The 15342-nt window shown below is 43.8% G+C and overlaps 1 protein-coding gene across 13 annotated transcripts in view; it reads left to right on the top strand.

Moving 5' to 3' along the window:
- The first annotated feature begins 5140 nt into the window (after window positions 1–5140).
- CCDC88A (coiled-coil domain containing 88A) overlaps window positions 5141–15342 on the top strand; it is a 74042-nt gene continuing 63840 nt past the window's right edge. For all 13 annotated transcript variants that reach the window (XM_042884009.1, XM_042884000.1, XM_042883980.1 and 10 more), the window contains exons 1-2: window positions 5141–5489; window positions 5576–5676. In XM_042884009.1, the coding sequence (XP_042739943.1) occupies window positions 5427–5489; window positions 5576–5676 (164 nt within the window). In that variant the 5' untranslated portion in view covers window positions 5141–5426. The remainder of the gene's footprint in view (window positions 5490–5575; window positions 5677–15342) is intronic.

The following is a 15342-nucleotide window of genomic DNA, read 5'->3' as shown; positions in this document are numbered from 1 at the left end:
TAGGGATCTAAAATGGCGTAGCGCTGCTGATATAATTATGTTGTCTTGCTTTTCTAGCTACCTATCTGCATGCACTAGCGGTAATTGCTAACAATTATGAGACTGGGCTGCACTTTGCTGCTTCTCAGAGGGGATGCAGAGCATGCCCTATAATTCATCTTCCTGACCCAGTTCAGAAGAAACCCCGCTTGCACTGGCAGGAACTTCTTTGACAGAAGGCATATCAGCAAGAGCCTTTGCTCTGTCTCACTCCACTGGCCACAACAGAAGTTAGAACCAAAGCAATTGTCTTGATAGCTGCTGTTGTTGCCATCATGCTTAAGGCTTACTTTAAAAAAAAAAAGTATTTTCTGTGTGTAGTAAACAGCAAAGGGAAGAACGTAGATGACACTAGTAGACGTTCTTGTAGTTGGACAAAAGTCTAAATGTTCACAGATAAAGGTTTTATTGGCTAAACAACAAAAAGACCTGAATTCTAACTAAGTAATTCTAACTTCAACTGAATTTTAAGGTAATTTTTGTCGTACATTCCTAGCTGTCTAAGCCTACTGAAATACCTACGAACAGTAATGCAATTTTAAAATCCAGAGGTGTGTTGCTATCAGACCAGCTGACTTGCCACAGTAACATCCTTCCTGCCAGTCCAACCAAATGAACAGGAACAAAAAGTCCTAAGTGCCTTTCTCTTCGGATGAACGACAGTATTAAATATAATGCTTCCACCAACCCCTCTGCAGTTTAAATACCAACGTAGCTTAAGTAAATGGAAAGTTAAAAGGATAAAATAAAGAGTCCAGCATGCTGTTCAGTGAATTAAAGCTGACATTAAATCTGGCTGTAAATTTGCAGTTCTCTCCCTGACAACCTATGGCATTAAGGTCTCTTGATTTTCTTTGAATGCAGTGCATTTAAAAAATTCTAATTGTAATTCAGTAGGAAATTATGGATTCAGTATCCACGTGACTAAAAGAGAATGAGATTGATCTGGATGTGTTACCTACAAATGTCTGGAAATGGTAAATATCATATTTTGCGATTAGCATTCTGCCCCATGGAAAGTCTTAGGCATCCATATTGAGGCTGATGCAGAGGACTGTTCTTATTGCAGATACTCTTACAAAATCTTCTCTGACTGCCATTTTGATACCTACTTCTTGCCAGCTGGTACAGTTAGACAAAGCTGTAAAATGTCTGTTCTAAAACAAATAAATAAAATGGACAACAGTCATTCTCCTCAAGCCCCTCCTGTTTTATTCTTCAGTTTTCACTCAAAATACCATCATTCTGAGGTGACTTTACAGTTCTTATTTGGAAAGTTCCCTTAGAGTTGACAGGAATTTTGGTCACTCAAAGATACAAAATCTTGAACTGTTCTGGAATTTCCACTTCATTTTTCATGCCACAGAAGGACTTCCCCTTCTTTCCACTCCTGTGAAAGCAACTTAGTCTGGTGTAGTTTCTGGGATCTTTGGGAATTCCTAGCCATATTTGGGAATCCCTAGCCAGACTCAACCCCTCTGTGCCCCTACTCTTCATGGTGTTGTCCCACCTGTTCCAGTAGCCTTGCTTTGATAAGGTAACAGATTTCTCTGAGCACAAGGCTAAGAAGCAGCTAGGTGAATGTCCTCACTATCTTCCAATGTCCAATGGCCACAGTCCTACTAAATCGGCCCCAGCATCCACATTTGCTTCCTTTTGCACACTTGCTTCCTCAGATTAAGGCTTCTGTATTGCCTTAATCTGAAGTTTTGTGAGGTCAGGCAAAGGTGTAGCAACCTGGCAGTGCAGATCCATAGGGGAAAGCAGCAGTGAGAGCTCTCTGCCACCTCCTTCCTTTGCTTATGCACAAGAGGAAGAGAAAACCACTGTCCCTTGCTTCAGCTGAAGATGAGCAGGTTGTTTACATTCTTCTCAAAAAGCAGTCCCCTCCCTTAGTTCAATGTGGGCAGGACGCATCAGAAATCTTTTGACAAAGTCTGATAAGGTAAACGAGGCAGTGAGCAGATAGTTAGGCTATCATGCGGTCTGCTGCAGACTTGAGGCCTCACTTTGTGTTCCTGATCCTCTTTCATTTTTCAACAGCACCCATAGTAGATTAAGCTAAAAAAAATCAACACATCGTGAAACAACACTGCAGAACTTGCAGAACTGGGGTCGACACGCAGATATTTTTGTAATTTCAGTGTCCTCAGTGTAGAATCTTTGATGTGGTGCCAGAGGAGATGCAGTATAAATGGGACAGGGATACTTTACCTGTACGAGAACAAACAGTACCCTTCAAGCACAGAGGTTAATCTCTAGATCTGTTCTTTCAAATGTAGTGGGCTGCACACACATTTAAACGCTGGTGGGTCTGTTTCAGAGGATGGAGTTGCAGAAACACAAGATTATTCTCTCTGTGTATGTAGACATATTGTTAAAAATATGAATGTTTGCAGTTCCAATATAAAATATTAGCACATATACTCCTGGAAAGATTCAATCAATTTAACTATGGTAATTTAATATTTTTACCTTTTATTCTCTCAAAGTCAAATAATCATTTAAACTACCTTACCAGATCTACTGTAGCCAACATATATTTTACTTTCCAAGGAGAAGATTGAGACGAAATTTCCAACTCAGTCACAGTTAGTTAAGGAGGGCTGTACACGTCCCAGTTAAAGCTGAAAGCTTGGAGCCTAATCTTTAGGAGGTGTACAGAGTTGACAGGATAAGCAAAGATGGGTTCAACCTTCAGGTGGCCTACTGGTTTGCTGAGGGAGTGCTACCAGCCTGAGTTATACCTCTCTCAGTGGTTGAGATCCATCCTGGGGACAGGGGCAGTGCAGGGAGGCAGTTTTCAGTCAGCTCACATTTCAAGACATAAGCAGCCACCAACTTCCAGGCTTCTCTATTTCTGGGTCAGAAAACCCAAGCTGCCAACTTCCTCAGTCGGCACTGAACTATAATAACAAAATTCCTGGATTTATGACTTCATCTTATTGTCATCAAACTTGCCTGTATGTGTCCCCAGATAAACAGCGGTAAAGCAATACAGACTGAAATACAAGCTGCAGATAACAGGGATGCTGAGTAGCCCATGGAAGTGGAGCCATGACTTCTAAGAATTTCCTAGATTAATACTGCTGAAGATCCTGATAGCTGGGCTAAAACAGAAGCTGTCCATACTCAGTTTGGGATCAGAAAACAAAAGAAAAAATTAACTTAAAGTGAGGCCTATAGAAGAAAAGGCTTCAGCAAACATTTTCCTGTCCGATGACAAACAGTCTCCCCTTTCTCAGATGGCTGCCTTTTAAATAACCAGCTTGCATCACGGCATCTGAACAGAAGGAAATAACTGAGCTTATCCAGGAGAGCTGCAAATGGGTCAGGCCTGGCTACACCAGTTTGTACAATCAGCATTCCTAACATCCACAGGCATCCTGCTGGTACCCAAAAGCTAGGAATGCAGGCGATGAACAATGAATGAACTGAGGAGCTGCTAGCTCATCCAGTTTCTTGTAGCTATTACTACACGGTGAATAGCTCCCCAGTCAGCAATTCATTGTGATTGCAGCGCGTACCTGAAAAAGAGGTGAATACTCTCATGCTTAGCTTGACAAAATGTAAGCTACAGAAACGATAACGCCGTTGTAACTAAGGGACAAAGTTTTGTGGGAAAATACTGCTGGTAGGTGGATGGTTGGACCAGATGGTTTCGGTGGTCTTTTCCAACCACGGTGATCCTATGATTCTATGGTTCTAAGTTAAACGTTCCAAAAGCGTTTAACCAAACCATTATCTCAGCGTTGTGCAAACTCGGTATAAAAACCTTGTTCAGGAATTCAGGAACCAGCTGGTGTTATTAACATATGACTGCCATATTGGCTACCAACTCCTTCTACCAGTCGCTAATTTATAGCAACTGCTCTAACCGAAGTCATTATTGACTAATTAGAGCCCACAAGAAACAAACCGATGAGCCAGGGAAGTTCCATAGCAATGCACGCACAAGTGCACACTGCAGGCTGCCGCCAGAGACTGGGGACGTAGCAGTTGGCTATTCAGGCTTTTACAGAAACGCTTTTGTGGCTCTTCTGAAGGGCTGGTAGTTCGCTGGCATTCATTCCACCCATGGATCACCAGGTCCTCGTTCCGATCCAAGCCTGCGGATGTTCCCTTGCTCGTTCTTTGTTTCACGCCGGGACCGCGGTCCTCCGCCGCACCGTTTTGCGCTCCGCGATGCCCGTGCGTAAAGCCGAGGCCGTTCGGCGGAGCGCTGCGGCTTCGTTTCGTGCGGCGCGGCGGTAACGCGCTTTGTCAGCAGCGCCCAGCGCGTACGGAGCGGCCGCGGCCCCGCGCGCTCCCGAGGAGTGCGGCGGCGGGGCGGCAGCAGGCGGCGCAGGACAATGGCTCGGTGCCGCCTTCGCTCGCCGCCGCTCCCCGCGCTCTCCCCTCTGCATCCTCTGGCGGCGCGGCCGCGTCCGGGCTTCACCTCCTCGCACCTCTCCTGAGGAAGCGCTTCATCCCCCATTTTTTCTCCGCGAAGGCATTTTTTCGCGATTCCCCACCTTCTTTCTTCCCCCCCCCCCCCCCCCCGTTTTTTTTCCACACGGGCATCTCTCTGTCCTCCCCCTCCCGGCGGCGCGGCCCCGCCGCAAAAGCCGTGCGCGCGCTCAGGAGACGCGGGCACGCGCCCTGCCGCAGCTGTCCCGCCGCGGCTCCGCCCCTCCTCAAATCGCGCCGCCATCCAACGGCGACGGCTCGAGGGGCGGCCGGCGAGAGGAAGGGACCCGAGCCGAGCGGCGGAGGGATCGGCGGGGCGGAGGGATCCGCACGCTGGAGCCGCTCGGCAGGAGGGAGGAGGGAGCGGGCGATGCGGCGCGGAGCCGCCGGTCGAGGCGAGGCGGCCGTTATCTGAGAAGGGGGGGGGCGGCGGCGGGGCCGCGGGGGCGCGGAACGGCGGCGCGGGGGAAGGGCGAGGCCGCGAGGTGCGGCCGCGGGCCGGGGTGTGGCGGCGGCGTCACCGCCCCGCGTCACTGTGCGGTAGCCTGGGGAACGGGCGGTTGGCGACTGGGAGCCGCGCCGCACGCCGACCACGCGGGGCTCCGCCGCCCGAGGAGCGAGGGTTTGTTCCGCCTGTTTCGCTTTTGTCTGAAATCTCGGGAGCCGGGCAGGCTCCCCGTGTTCTTCCCTTCCCGCCTCCCGCCTCTCCGGCATGTAGCGGGAGGACGGCGGTAGAGGGGCCGCGATTCGCACGGGCGGCCTTTCGGACGCGGTGCCGTTGGAAGGAGGAAGGTTAATCGTGGCCGCCGGCGCCGCGCTGAGGAAATGGGGCTGGCTGCTCACAGCTGAGTCCGTCCGCTGCCGGGAGCTGCCGCGGCGTGGGCTTCAACCGTTCTGGCATCAGGGAGGCACGCCGATGCCGGCCTGTCGCGTGTAAAATGGATAACGAAGTCTTCACCCCCGTTTTGAAGAAGTTCACGCGCAGCCCTCTCGTCACATGGGTAAGCGTTGGTTTTTTTTGCTCGCCTGTCATTCATTGGTTTCCTTCTCGTTGGCGTTGTGTCATCATCCGGTTACTGCTTTTCAGATTCGGACGTTTGGACCCTTAGCAGAAGAGAATGGCAACAGCCTGGAGGAATACCTGACGCTGGTGGATGGCGTATTTCTCAACGAAGTCATGCTGCAGATGTAAGTGTGTGCGGCCCCGCGCCGCCTGCCTCTGTCCCTCTCCTTGTCTGGAACGTTGAGCTTTCTTACCAGAACTGCATTTTATTTTATTTTATTTTATTTTTTTCCTTCAGTAGTAGCGTGGGTAAATAACTTCTGTCTTGGGTGGCTTGAGCAGTCCTGTGGTGGGTGGCAGGGAGACTTTGGAGCAGAGCAGATGCTCTCATCTGCTCAGACGATGGTGTAATGTCCAAGCGATGTGATTCCAGGATGGGCTCATCATGCAATCTGGAGCTTGCTGGAAAATGAGATCGCTTTAAGTGGTTTCCCAGATTTCCATGAGAAGCATAACGGTTCATTCTGCTGTCAAGTCACGATCATAAACAAGGTTTTGAATAAATGCACTGAGCTAGTAAGATTGTGATACCTATCTTGGTTGGCACCGTACCTCCTAAGGATATACCAATCACATCACGTTGTTTGCCAGTGGAGTGGTCTGCTCATCAACGCCTTCTGCTTCATTTCTCACAGTTCAGAATTTGAGTAGATAGCAGTCGTGCAGTAAAGCTGAAACTGTGAGTGCGGAGCATTTTTTGGCCACGAACCACAGAAGAGCTGTTTTTACATAGTCTTCTCAATTGTTTATTGAACGCTGCTTAAAAAAGCCAACTCCATCATTAAGAGATGGCATAAAATCACACATGAGTAAATGCGTAGCTTGCTAGTTAGAAGACATATAGCTCAAAAAGTTCCAGTCAGAGAAATACCAGCATATCCAACTGTGTGTTGTGATTATTATTTTTGGTTAAGCATAGTTTTGACTGAAATGTTGCCCACTACTGTAATACTAGCATGTAATATTTTTGTGAGGAGCGTAGTGATGTAACTTAATAACGTCAATAATGGAAGAAAATACTCAATTTTTGTTATATTTACAGAGGAAGACAGCAAATCTATTTGCATAGGTACAAAAAAAATATGGGCTTATGAATGATGAGATAGATAAACCAGCACATGAGCAGCTTGTGATGACAGCTGTTCCTTAGCACTGCACTCATGATGGACATCCTGTTACTCACAGTTTTACTTCTACACACGTACTTTTATAGCTTTTTCTGTTGGTATCGAGCTCACGTGAATAACCTGTACAACAAAATTCTACTTGCCACATTTAAATTTGAATTGTTATCCTCTTGAAATCAATGCCTTCTTTGTCACTATGACTGATTTATTTTTTCTTGGACTGCATATACATGAAATAGCTGGTCAATTTTAAGTGTGCATTTAGCATATAGAGCTTCTGTTTGATTAAAAATGTTTGACAGCTGGAAGTAGAAGGTAAATTTGGTGCTGGAACAAAGTGATTTTGAAGAATATAACTTCAAAATTGAGCTTTCTCGGTAAGTTTTTACAATATTAAGAAAGTGTAACCTGATGGATGTGTATGTGGTGAACGTTTGTGTAACATGGGAAGCTGCAGGGAGAGAACAATCCCATGCTTGAGCACTGAATTTGGCTTTGACAGCATGCTGGGATGACTGTAGTTTACTTGGAAGGAGTTGTGTGTAGATGTGTAAACACAGGAGGGAGGCAGAGAAAGAAAGTTTGGCACTTGGAACAACTGAAAACTACCTTAAATTAGAGGAAGCTGTACAAGTGCTGACAGTAAATCTAGTTTTACAAATATGTAACTACTCTGGAAGGTGTGTTTAATTTAAAATACTTTTTTGGGGAGTTAAGATATGTTGAGATTGATTACTACTTAGAAATGAAACTTCTTCCAGAACCGTATTCTTATTTGGGAAGGGGTGAGGGGAATATGTTTGTTTTTCTTTTGCTAGGGTTGAAAGAGGAAAAAAATGTTTCGTGTTTTGCAGACAGATTCCATCTCTGGTGAAGTCAGTGGAAAGCTCTGTTAGCTTCTGGTCCCTTTGAAGATCCACATATTAAAAATTCATCTTCATTTGCAAAAAAAAAAAGCATTTAAAGATGTAACTTCAATTAACCATTGAAATCAGATTTTCAGTATTTCCTGTTTTATTAGGATTTTTCTTTTTGTCCTTTTGGTCTTAACTACCATATGTTGAGGAAACGTAGCAGAAAATGTAACTTTAAAATCATCTTTATATTTGGAATTTCTTTACGTTTTGTTTGACTTTTTTCACATGAGACATAGAGGTCCATAGTTACGGGTTATGACACAGTAATTCTAGAGAAATAGTGTTGCTCTTGCAGAAGTGATCAGGAGTGCAGTGCCTAGAAAGCATCTGTGGAAGTTGCTTTTGACATGAGTTATGTCATCTAGTACTTGCTGTTTACGTTAGTTGAGAGATGCATGGGATGCTGGTGTTCTGGTGTGAGGATACAGCTATCAACCATCTGCTGGGTAAGGACTGTGGTGTGTTGTTGCTGTGGGTTGCATTAGATGCTTTCAAGGAAGTTGAGGATATGAACAAGTGGAGGCTGTTAGAGGTGTTGTGGTCTTGCTGCTCTGATACTTGAATATGTGTTTTAGTTCTGCCAAATGCTGGGGGGGAAGTTATAGGCATGTTTTAAACAGTTACATATTACAAAGTTATTTCATTCCATAGCAGAATTTTTTTTGTTCTCAGCAGTGGTACTGAGATGGCTGTGTTTCTTATTTGTTTTTCTGCTGGAATTGACTTTATTGGTACTCAGTACATCAGGAAGAGAAAAACAAATTTGTTACATTCCTTGTATGCCTTTTGCTGTTGAAAGTTTTAGAACATGTGAAAATTGCATGGATTCCACTGGTCTGGTTAGATCTGGAGAGCTCTTCCTTTACTGGAGATGCTACAGGCAAGCTGTTTTTTGTTTTGTTTGTTTGCTTTCCTGTTTTTTAAGGTGAGTTCTGATCTTAGAATATCAGCTCCTGACTTGAGAGAACATCCCATTTCCTGTTTAAATTTAGGTCAGTTTCTTCAAAAGTATTCATTTACCCACCTTCTGCTAGGAGCAGTCTGTGTCTGATACATGGATAGAAACCCATCTGTCTTTCTAAATCTGGGCCTTCAGCTTTGTGTTCTTTGGTACAGAAAGGAGTTATGTATCTTGGAAGTAAACTGCCATGCAGGGGATCTCCTCAGTCAGAGAGGTGGAGGAGCCTACCCACAATAGTTCCTACCTTTACCATGAATCACAGAATCATAGAATGGCCAGGGTTGAAGAAGACCACAGTGTTTATCTAGTTTCAACCCCCTGCTGTATGCAGGTCACCAACCACCAGCCCAAGCTGCCCAGAGCCACATCCAGCCTGGCCTTGGATGCCTGCAGGGATGCTTTGATGTCAAAAGGCTTCTGATGTTAGGAAATGTGCAGGTGCTTGAGTGATGTATGTTGTGTGCTGCTAAAATGAAGCAATAGAGTTCAGCAGATTAGTCAGCCCTTGCACGTCTAGTAAATAATACCTACTTGTTTGGGTAGGGATGTATGAGTTGTTCTTTTCAAGCAACCTGTGAGACTTTGCAGTTGTGTACTTTTATTCAAGTAATTACAAGACTGGGACTTCTTTTCCATTTAGCAGCACCATTGAATATTTATGAAAAAAAACAAAAAAAAAAAAGATTCAAACTGTAACTTAGTTTTAATGGCTTTTTTTTTTTTTTTTTACTCTGCATTTGTGGAAATGGATCTGTTTCAGTGCAACTGTTGGGCGAATAGCATGTTGTTCAGGGTGAGTGATGTGAAGAACCAAGCTCTGGAACTGAGCTAACATGATGCACTGCCTGGAGAACCCGTCTGTTTTTGTGTCCGTCTTCCATTCCTAACCGTTGCATTAATTGACTACGTCCATTGGTACTACCCGCATTAGTTACCGCATCAGAACGTGTTCAGAACTATTTCAAAGGAAGGAGCATTTTGTTTTTCTCCTGTTTTTCTCCATTCTTGCTGTTCAGTCACAGTTTTTCACAGTCTGGATCTGCACGCAGACCTTCCACACCCATAGAATTTTCCAGGTGGACTGGCTGACAGTTTTCTTCCACTACTGTGGTGGTGTGTGCCTTGAATGTGTAGACTGCTTCATTGACTCATTTTCTGAGCTCTCAGTCTTTAGTTGCATGCTTTTTTTTTTCCCAAGCAGTTGAGCTTGCCAGCCCATACTTCTGGCTTGCTTATATCTTCTTCTGAAAACTGGACTCCATCTCCAGCGCTTCGGCCAGCTGCCTGGCTCTGTGAAAGAGAGCAGGGACGTGTGCTCCAATCCAATTAACTCTTTCACGTGAAGGCCAAAGAGGCAGCTTCGGTCAGGTTTTGACTGGGCAAAGGGATGGGAAAAAATGATTTAGGGAAAATTAAATTGGTGAGTTTGGCAGCAAAACTACACGCACGCGATATTTTAGACAAGTGGCAAATAAAATGAAGCCTGTACCATTCTCATGTGTTGAAGTGGATGGATTTGACTCACATTTCTCAAGCTCGCTCTGCCAGGCTCACATGATGCAGGTAAATGTCACTAGCAGTTTCGAGTTGCTCTCAAAAGTGGTTTTGCAGGAATATTTTCTGCAAGGTGTTCTTCAAAGAAAGCAGTGTTTGTGATGGTTTCTGCAAAGAAATTCTGTAAGAAGCCGTGCAGTAGAATGTGCACTGCAGTCGAGATTGCTGGAATTGAAACCTTTAGATTACAAAAACTAAAAGGTACTTTTATGCAGTGTTAGAGTGAGAGTGGTTAATTTTAGCTTGAAGCTGGCTGCAGGCAAATGTTCAGTCGTGCAAGTGAGGTGAACGTAGGTTGGTACCTGTGCTTCTGAGGTGCTTGAGTTCTTAATAGGTAAAGGGGAAATAGAGTGTAGGCTGGATATGGAATGTATGGAGTGTGTGACCTTCTGGCTACGTCTCCATTTTTTGAGTTCTTTGTGTCTTTTTCCGCTGTTGATGTCCAGTGTCCTTCATCCTGTCTCCTTCAATTTATTTCTGTGTGGTAAACCATTCAGTGGTTCACTCTACAACTTTGAAGGTTAGGAAGCAAATGGTCTAATCGTCCCCTGCATACGTACGTGTCCTTCTCAACTCTTCATGTATTGTGTTAATATCCTTTGCTTGTGGCTTCTTATTTCTTCTGTTGTTCTACTGCCTACCATGCACTTGGTGCGGCTGGTAGCTGAGACCAAGGTCTAAAAGCTAAGTTTATCTGTGTGTTTCACAAATGGCAGTCTTATCTGAAATATCTAAGATGAAAATAGCTTGTTTCAGCATTGAAACAGTTCTGGCAAGGAAACAGCTTCTATCCATTATGGCTTTTTAGTTTTACTTTCAGAGTGGTTTTCATTTTGCTCACTTTCTATGTGCTGTTTGAAAGCACTGTACAAAGATAAGTTAGCAATTGCTATGTAAGCGTGTAATTTATCTCCTGATTGCCAGGAAAGATAAGAGTACACTGACACACCATGTCCTCCTATGGCACAGTTCAGTTAAGGCTGTTTTGTGAAGGCTTTGGGGCAGAGATCCCTGAGCAAGTTAACGGAGGAGATGCACCCAGAGAGCACAGCATGGCACTCCTGAATAGAGCTGTTCTTATGCACAGCAAAGTTGGCTTTAACTTGAGGTCACACAATCACAGAGAATGCCACAAGTGTGACTGTGTGCCAGAGGAATACTTGTTCAGGTTTTGCACTAGCAGCTGTGCTGTGTGTTTTAGTGGTTCAGATGTAGATGGATGACAGGTTCCATTTCCAGCTGTGGCTGCCCATATTTATGGCACTGGGCTGATTTTCCTTTTGCTCCGTTGTCTCTCCTGTGCTGCCACTGTTGCTGCTCCCCATGTAGTAAGGAAAGGTGATGCACAGGCTTGTTTTGCTGTGATTTTTCTGTGGCATGAAGAGCTTGCTCAGGTTGCCAGGGCGCCTCGAGCGGCTCTGCAGCATTATGGCAGCGTGGCAGCAATAAATGCCCAAGTTTTAGTTCAGTCAGAAATGTCTTAGCTGGGCTGACTGGCTGCTGTCTTTCCCTGGCAAGGCTGTGTTGGTTCCATGGCTTGTGTGGGGATCTGTGCACTGCAAACCTTTGTCAAGTATTGCTGTGCTCTGATTTTTCTTTCAAAAACTAATCTAGGTGACTGACAAACTGGTTGCAAAATCAAGCGTCTCCTCATCCTACACTTAATTTGGGAGGCTGACTCGTAGACTTTCCTCATTTGTTTCTTCTGCTAGGAAGGGTTTTTTTAGCTTAGTGTTCTTTTGTATGTTCCTCTTTTTTTTTGGTTCCTCTTCTTTTATTTCTGAACTGTGTTGTTTTTTTGTCTTCCTTGTCTTTTCATACTGTACTGCTTTTCCCCGTGTAAGGAATTATTTAGGGGTCAAGACATTTTTCAGAACGCTGCTTTGTTAGAACATGTGACTTCGGTGGTCAGAGATTATTTGCTAATAGCTATGTGGAAGCCTCTGTTTTTGTTTTCTTTTAAAGAGTCCTGTGCTTATGCCTCGAGATGCTCCAAAGAGGCATGGCCCTTATTTGCATGCCTCTTCAGTAGTTGTTACTAAGCAGTGTTAACAAAATGCTCCCCCTTTGTTTCGTTGGAGTAATTGCTGCTAAGGCAGCAAACTGAAGCAGCGGTACTGCTTGACCTAAACTTGGTTAGTCTGCTTTCCTGTTGGCTCACTCCAAGGAAAAAGCAAGAATTATCTGAAGTTGTATTTTTGGACTGGGAAATAGCAAGGGATGAACTCATAAGCAGCTTGTATTATTCCTGGCTTTCACTGAATCTTTGGATCTGTGCAGTGTATTTGGATAGACTTGAAAGTTTGCTTCCTTTTCTGCAGCAAGGGGAGCAGAGGTCACTTAGGTTTATTGTAGAGTTTTGTCTTTTTTTAAGCTAAGGGAGAAATTTGCTCTATTTTTTGATTATGTGGTATTTTTGTTTTCCCTTAGCAAACCCTTGAGCAAAAAAACGTCTGGTGTAATTTCCTGGTACCTTGGGAAGATGCTTGCTGTACATTTAGAGCATCGTGTACGGCAAACAAAAATAAAATACACATGCTAGCTGATGTATGATAAGATACAGACAAATGTCATGTGTACAAATGTTGGTTTGCATCTTAGCAAGGATATTAATATTAATGTTTAAAGATGAAAAGAATGCAGCTCTTTTACAGACCCTTTGTATATATGCTGATCTTGTAGCTTTGTGTGGTTAACAGGGGTGAGCTCCTTCGTGGACTGCTCTATTTATATCTAAATCAGTAGGGGATTGTGCATTTATTGATGTGCACAGAAAACTTACTGTGTGTCTCCGTTAATGAGATGAAGCAGGGAAGTTGCTGACATCCACCAAATCCTTACAACAAATGTGATGTGCTTTCTTGGGAAATCCCCTTACGTCCAAGAGCCTTGCGCTTGAATTTATTTCCTTCTCTGGAAGAATGAGTACAGAGGATTGGATACATCAGTTGGTAGCCTAAAAATCAGTATGACAAAAGGTAAGGATTTCATATTTTTCCATATTGCATGGGAGTATTCCTGGCAGACTTTTTTTTTTTCTGGGAGAGGAGAGCAGAAGAAGCTAAACTTGCTGCTGTGTTCTGCATTTCTCTGGCAGAATGTAGAACTGTTCTTTGTTCCTTTTTTTTTTTTTAACTTAAATCTGAATAATCTGAATGCAGACATGGAATTAAATATTTACCCTACCAAAATTGTTCGAAAAGTAAAAGTAAAATCTTGGCCAGGATTCCATTTTAGGATAGGTACATTTGGATCTTTATCCCAAGCAAAGCTGTGTTTATCTCAGTAAAGCTCTACATTCTTCACAGATGTATATTTTATTGTTATTAGTTTACTTATAAAATGTTCATTATTCTTCCTCAGAGTAAAGGGAGTTTTAGAATCCTGGTTTCTGACTGAAAGTACATAACTGAAAGCAGCTGGTCCTGCTGTTGTCATGGGGTTGTTGTGGATGTGAACGTTTGTGGTGTTTTCCATGGCCACTTCCATAGAAGTGCTGATCAGGAAGTTAGGTACTTTTGTTTTCCTTTCAGTATTATTAGCTGGAATAGTTCTTAACATTTGAACTCATTTGAGAGAAGTTAAAACCTGCTGACCCTTACCTAAAAAATAAAACACTCTACTCAAAATTGCAAAGGGAGAATTTGCTGTTTGTTATGCTGAGAGCTTTGTTTCACTCCTGTGCACATCTTTGTTCTTGCCCTCTCATTCCAGTCGGTGCTCTTACAGCCTGTGCTGCCTTGTTGGCTGGGATAATTTGGGAAGTGGCACAGTGCAAGCATTAGAGCAACCTGATGGACCTGTAGCAGCACTGGTTGGTGAGATGGAGCTGGGGGAAAACTTGTGTGCTTTTCTACCTTCTCAACCAATACTGCTTCCATTCCTATTTGGAATCCAGGCCTCTGTGATAAAGGATTTAGCTTTACTGTTTGTCGTGTGGTTTGTGTGTGTGAAGGTCAGTGAACTTCTTTCTGAAGAGCACAGAAAAGGAAAACTCTCATTGTGATTTAAGTTGCTCTAGAGGATTTGTCACCTTTTGTGTTTCAGAAAAAGCCTGTACAAATGAGGACTGAAAAATCAATGGTGTTCTACTTGCATATACTTCTAGTTTTAGCCTTTTGAACATGTCTCCCAGATTTGTTTCTTGTAGACTGTTAGACAGTCAGTGGTGGGAAGGTGAACGATGAATTGTTAGCAAAGTGCTCTGAGAAGAACATGGAGAGATAGAGGCAGACCTGTGCATTTCCTTTTTCTTTCCTGAGGTGACCTCTCCCGCAGGCCTGTGTTTGTCAGCTTTCTGGTTCTCATCTGTTTGCTCAAAGGAGGCTTTGTCTGTATTGTTTCTTCTAGAGGTCTGCAATCATTCAATACCCAGGAGTGCTCATTTTGTGTGACAGCATTAAGTCCTGTGTGATGCTCTGAGCCATGGCCATTTTCCTTTCTGTTAGTGGAGCTCTGATGTGTTGGAGGCCAGCTGAGGAGCAGGGCCAGGCAGCCTCAGCTCTGCTGGGTGTTTGCTGCTGCTTGTAGGGATTTGCTGATCTGAATCGCTGGCTCAAAACTGCTTTTTCTTTTCTTTTAAGACAGTAACTTTTCAGTGTGATAAGGAAAGTCTATCTGATGGTTCCGTTGAAGCAGTAGTATTAAAGCTGCTTCCTTTTGTGTGATAAAGACAGCTGTTGCTCTGTAAGGTTGGCAGCTATTACTGTTCTTTTTTGTTTTCTGCAGAGGTGTTAATGCAGTGCTAGAGGTGTGCCTAGTGAATGATAGGTAAACTGTTTTGTTTCCTGAGTTTTCTTTGCCTACAGTTTGATCACCTGCATGCATCTTTGCTATTAATGAGGATACAGGAAGAAATCAGTCTGGGTGTTACGGCTTTTTGGTTTTTTTTCCCCACAAGTGATATTTTCAAGCACTTGAAATAACAGACCAGACACTGGGTGGGAGTTACAGTTAGCGAGTGGGAATGTACTTTCTGAACACTTGTTGGAGAATATTAACTGATGCAAAAATTTTTATACAGCTACATAGTGATAATGTTCTGATTTAAGATTGGTTTTTTCATCATCTGTTCCTGCACTAAGTGGTCAGAATGCCACTGAGCACTGGTCATCCTTACTTCCTCTGAGTTTAACTGGGTAATTTCCTTTTTCTCCTTCTTAGTGTCTCTGGCTGCTTTTTTCATCTTAATTTTTTTTTTTAAATCTTAAGTGTTCCTTACTGAAGACAATT

The sequence above is a fragment of the Lagopus leucura genome, unplaced genomic scaffold, assembly GCF_019238085.1.
Source record: "Lagopus leucura isolate 7727_CA_CO unplaced genomic scaffold, USGS_WTPT01 Super-Scaffold_73, whole genome shotgun sequence".
NCBI classification, from domain to species: Eukaryota; Metazoa; Chordata; class Aves; order Galliformes; family Phasianidae; genus Lagopus; species Lagopus leucura.
The sequence above is the reverse complement of the archived record's forward strand: the minus strand, read 5'-3'. Positions and strand labels throughout refer to the sequence as shown.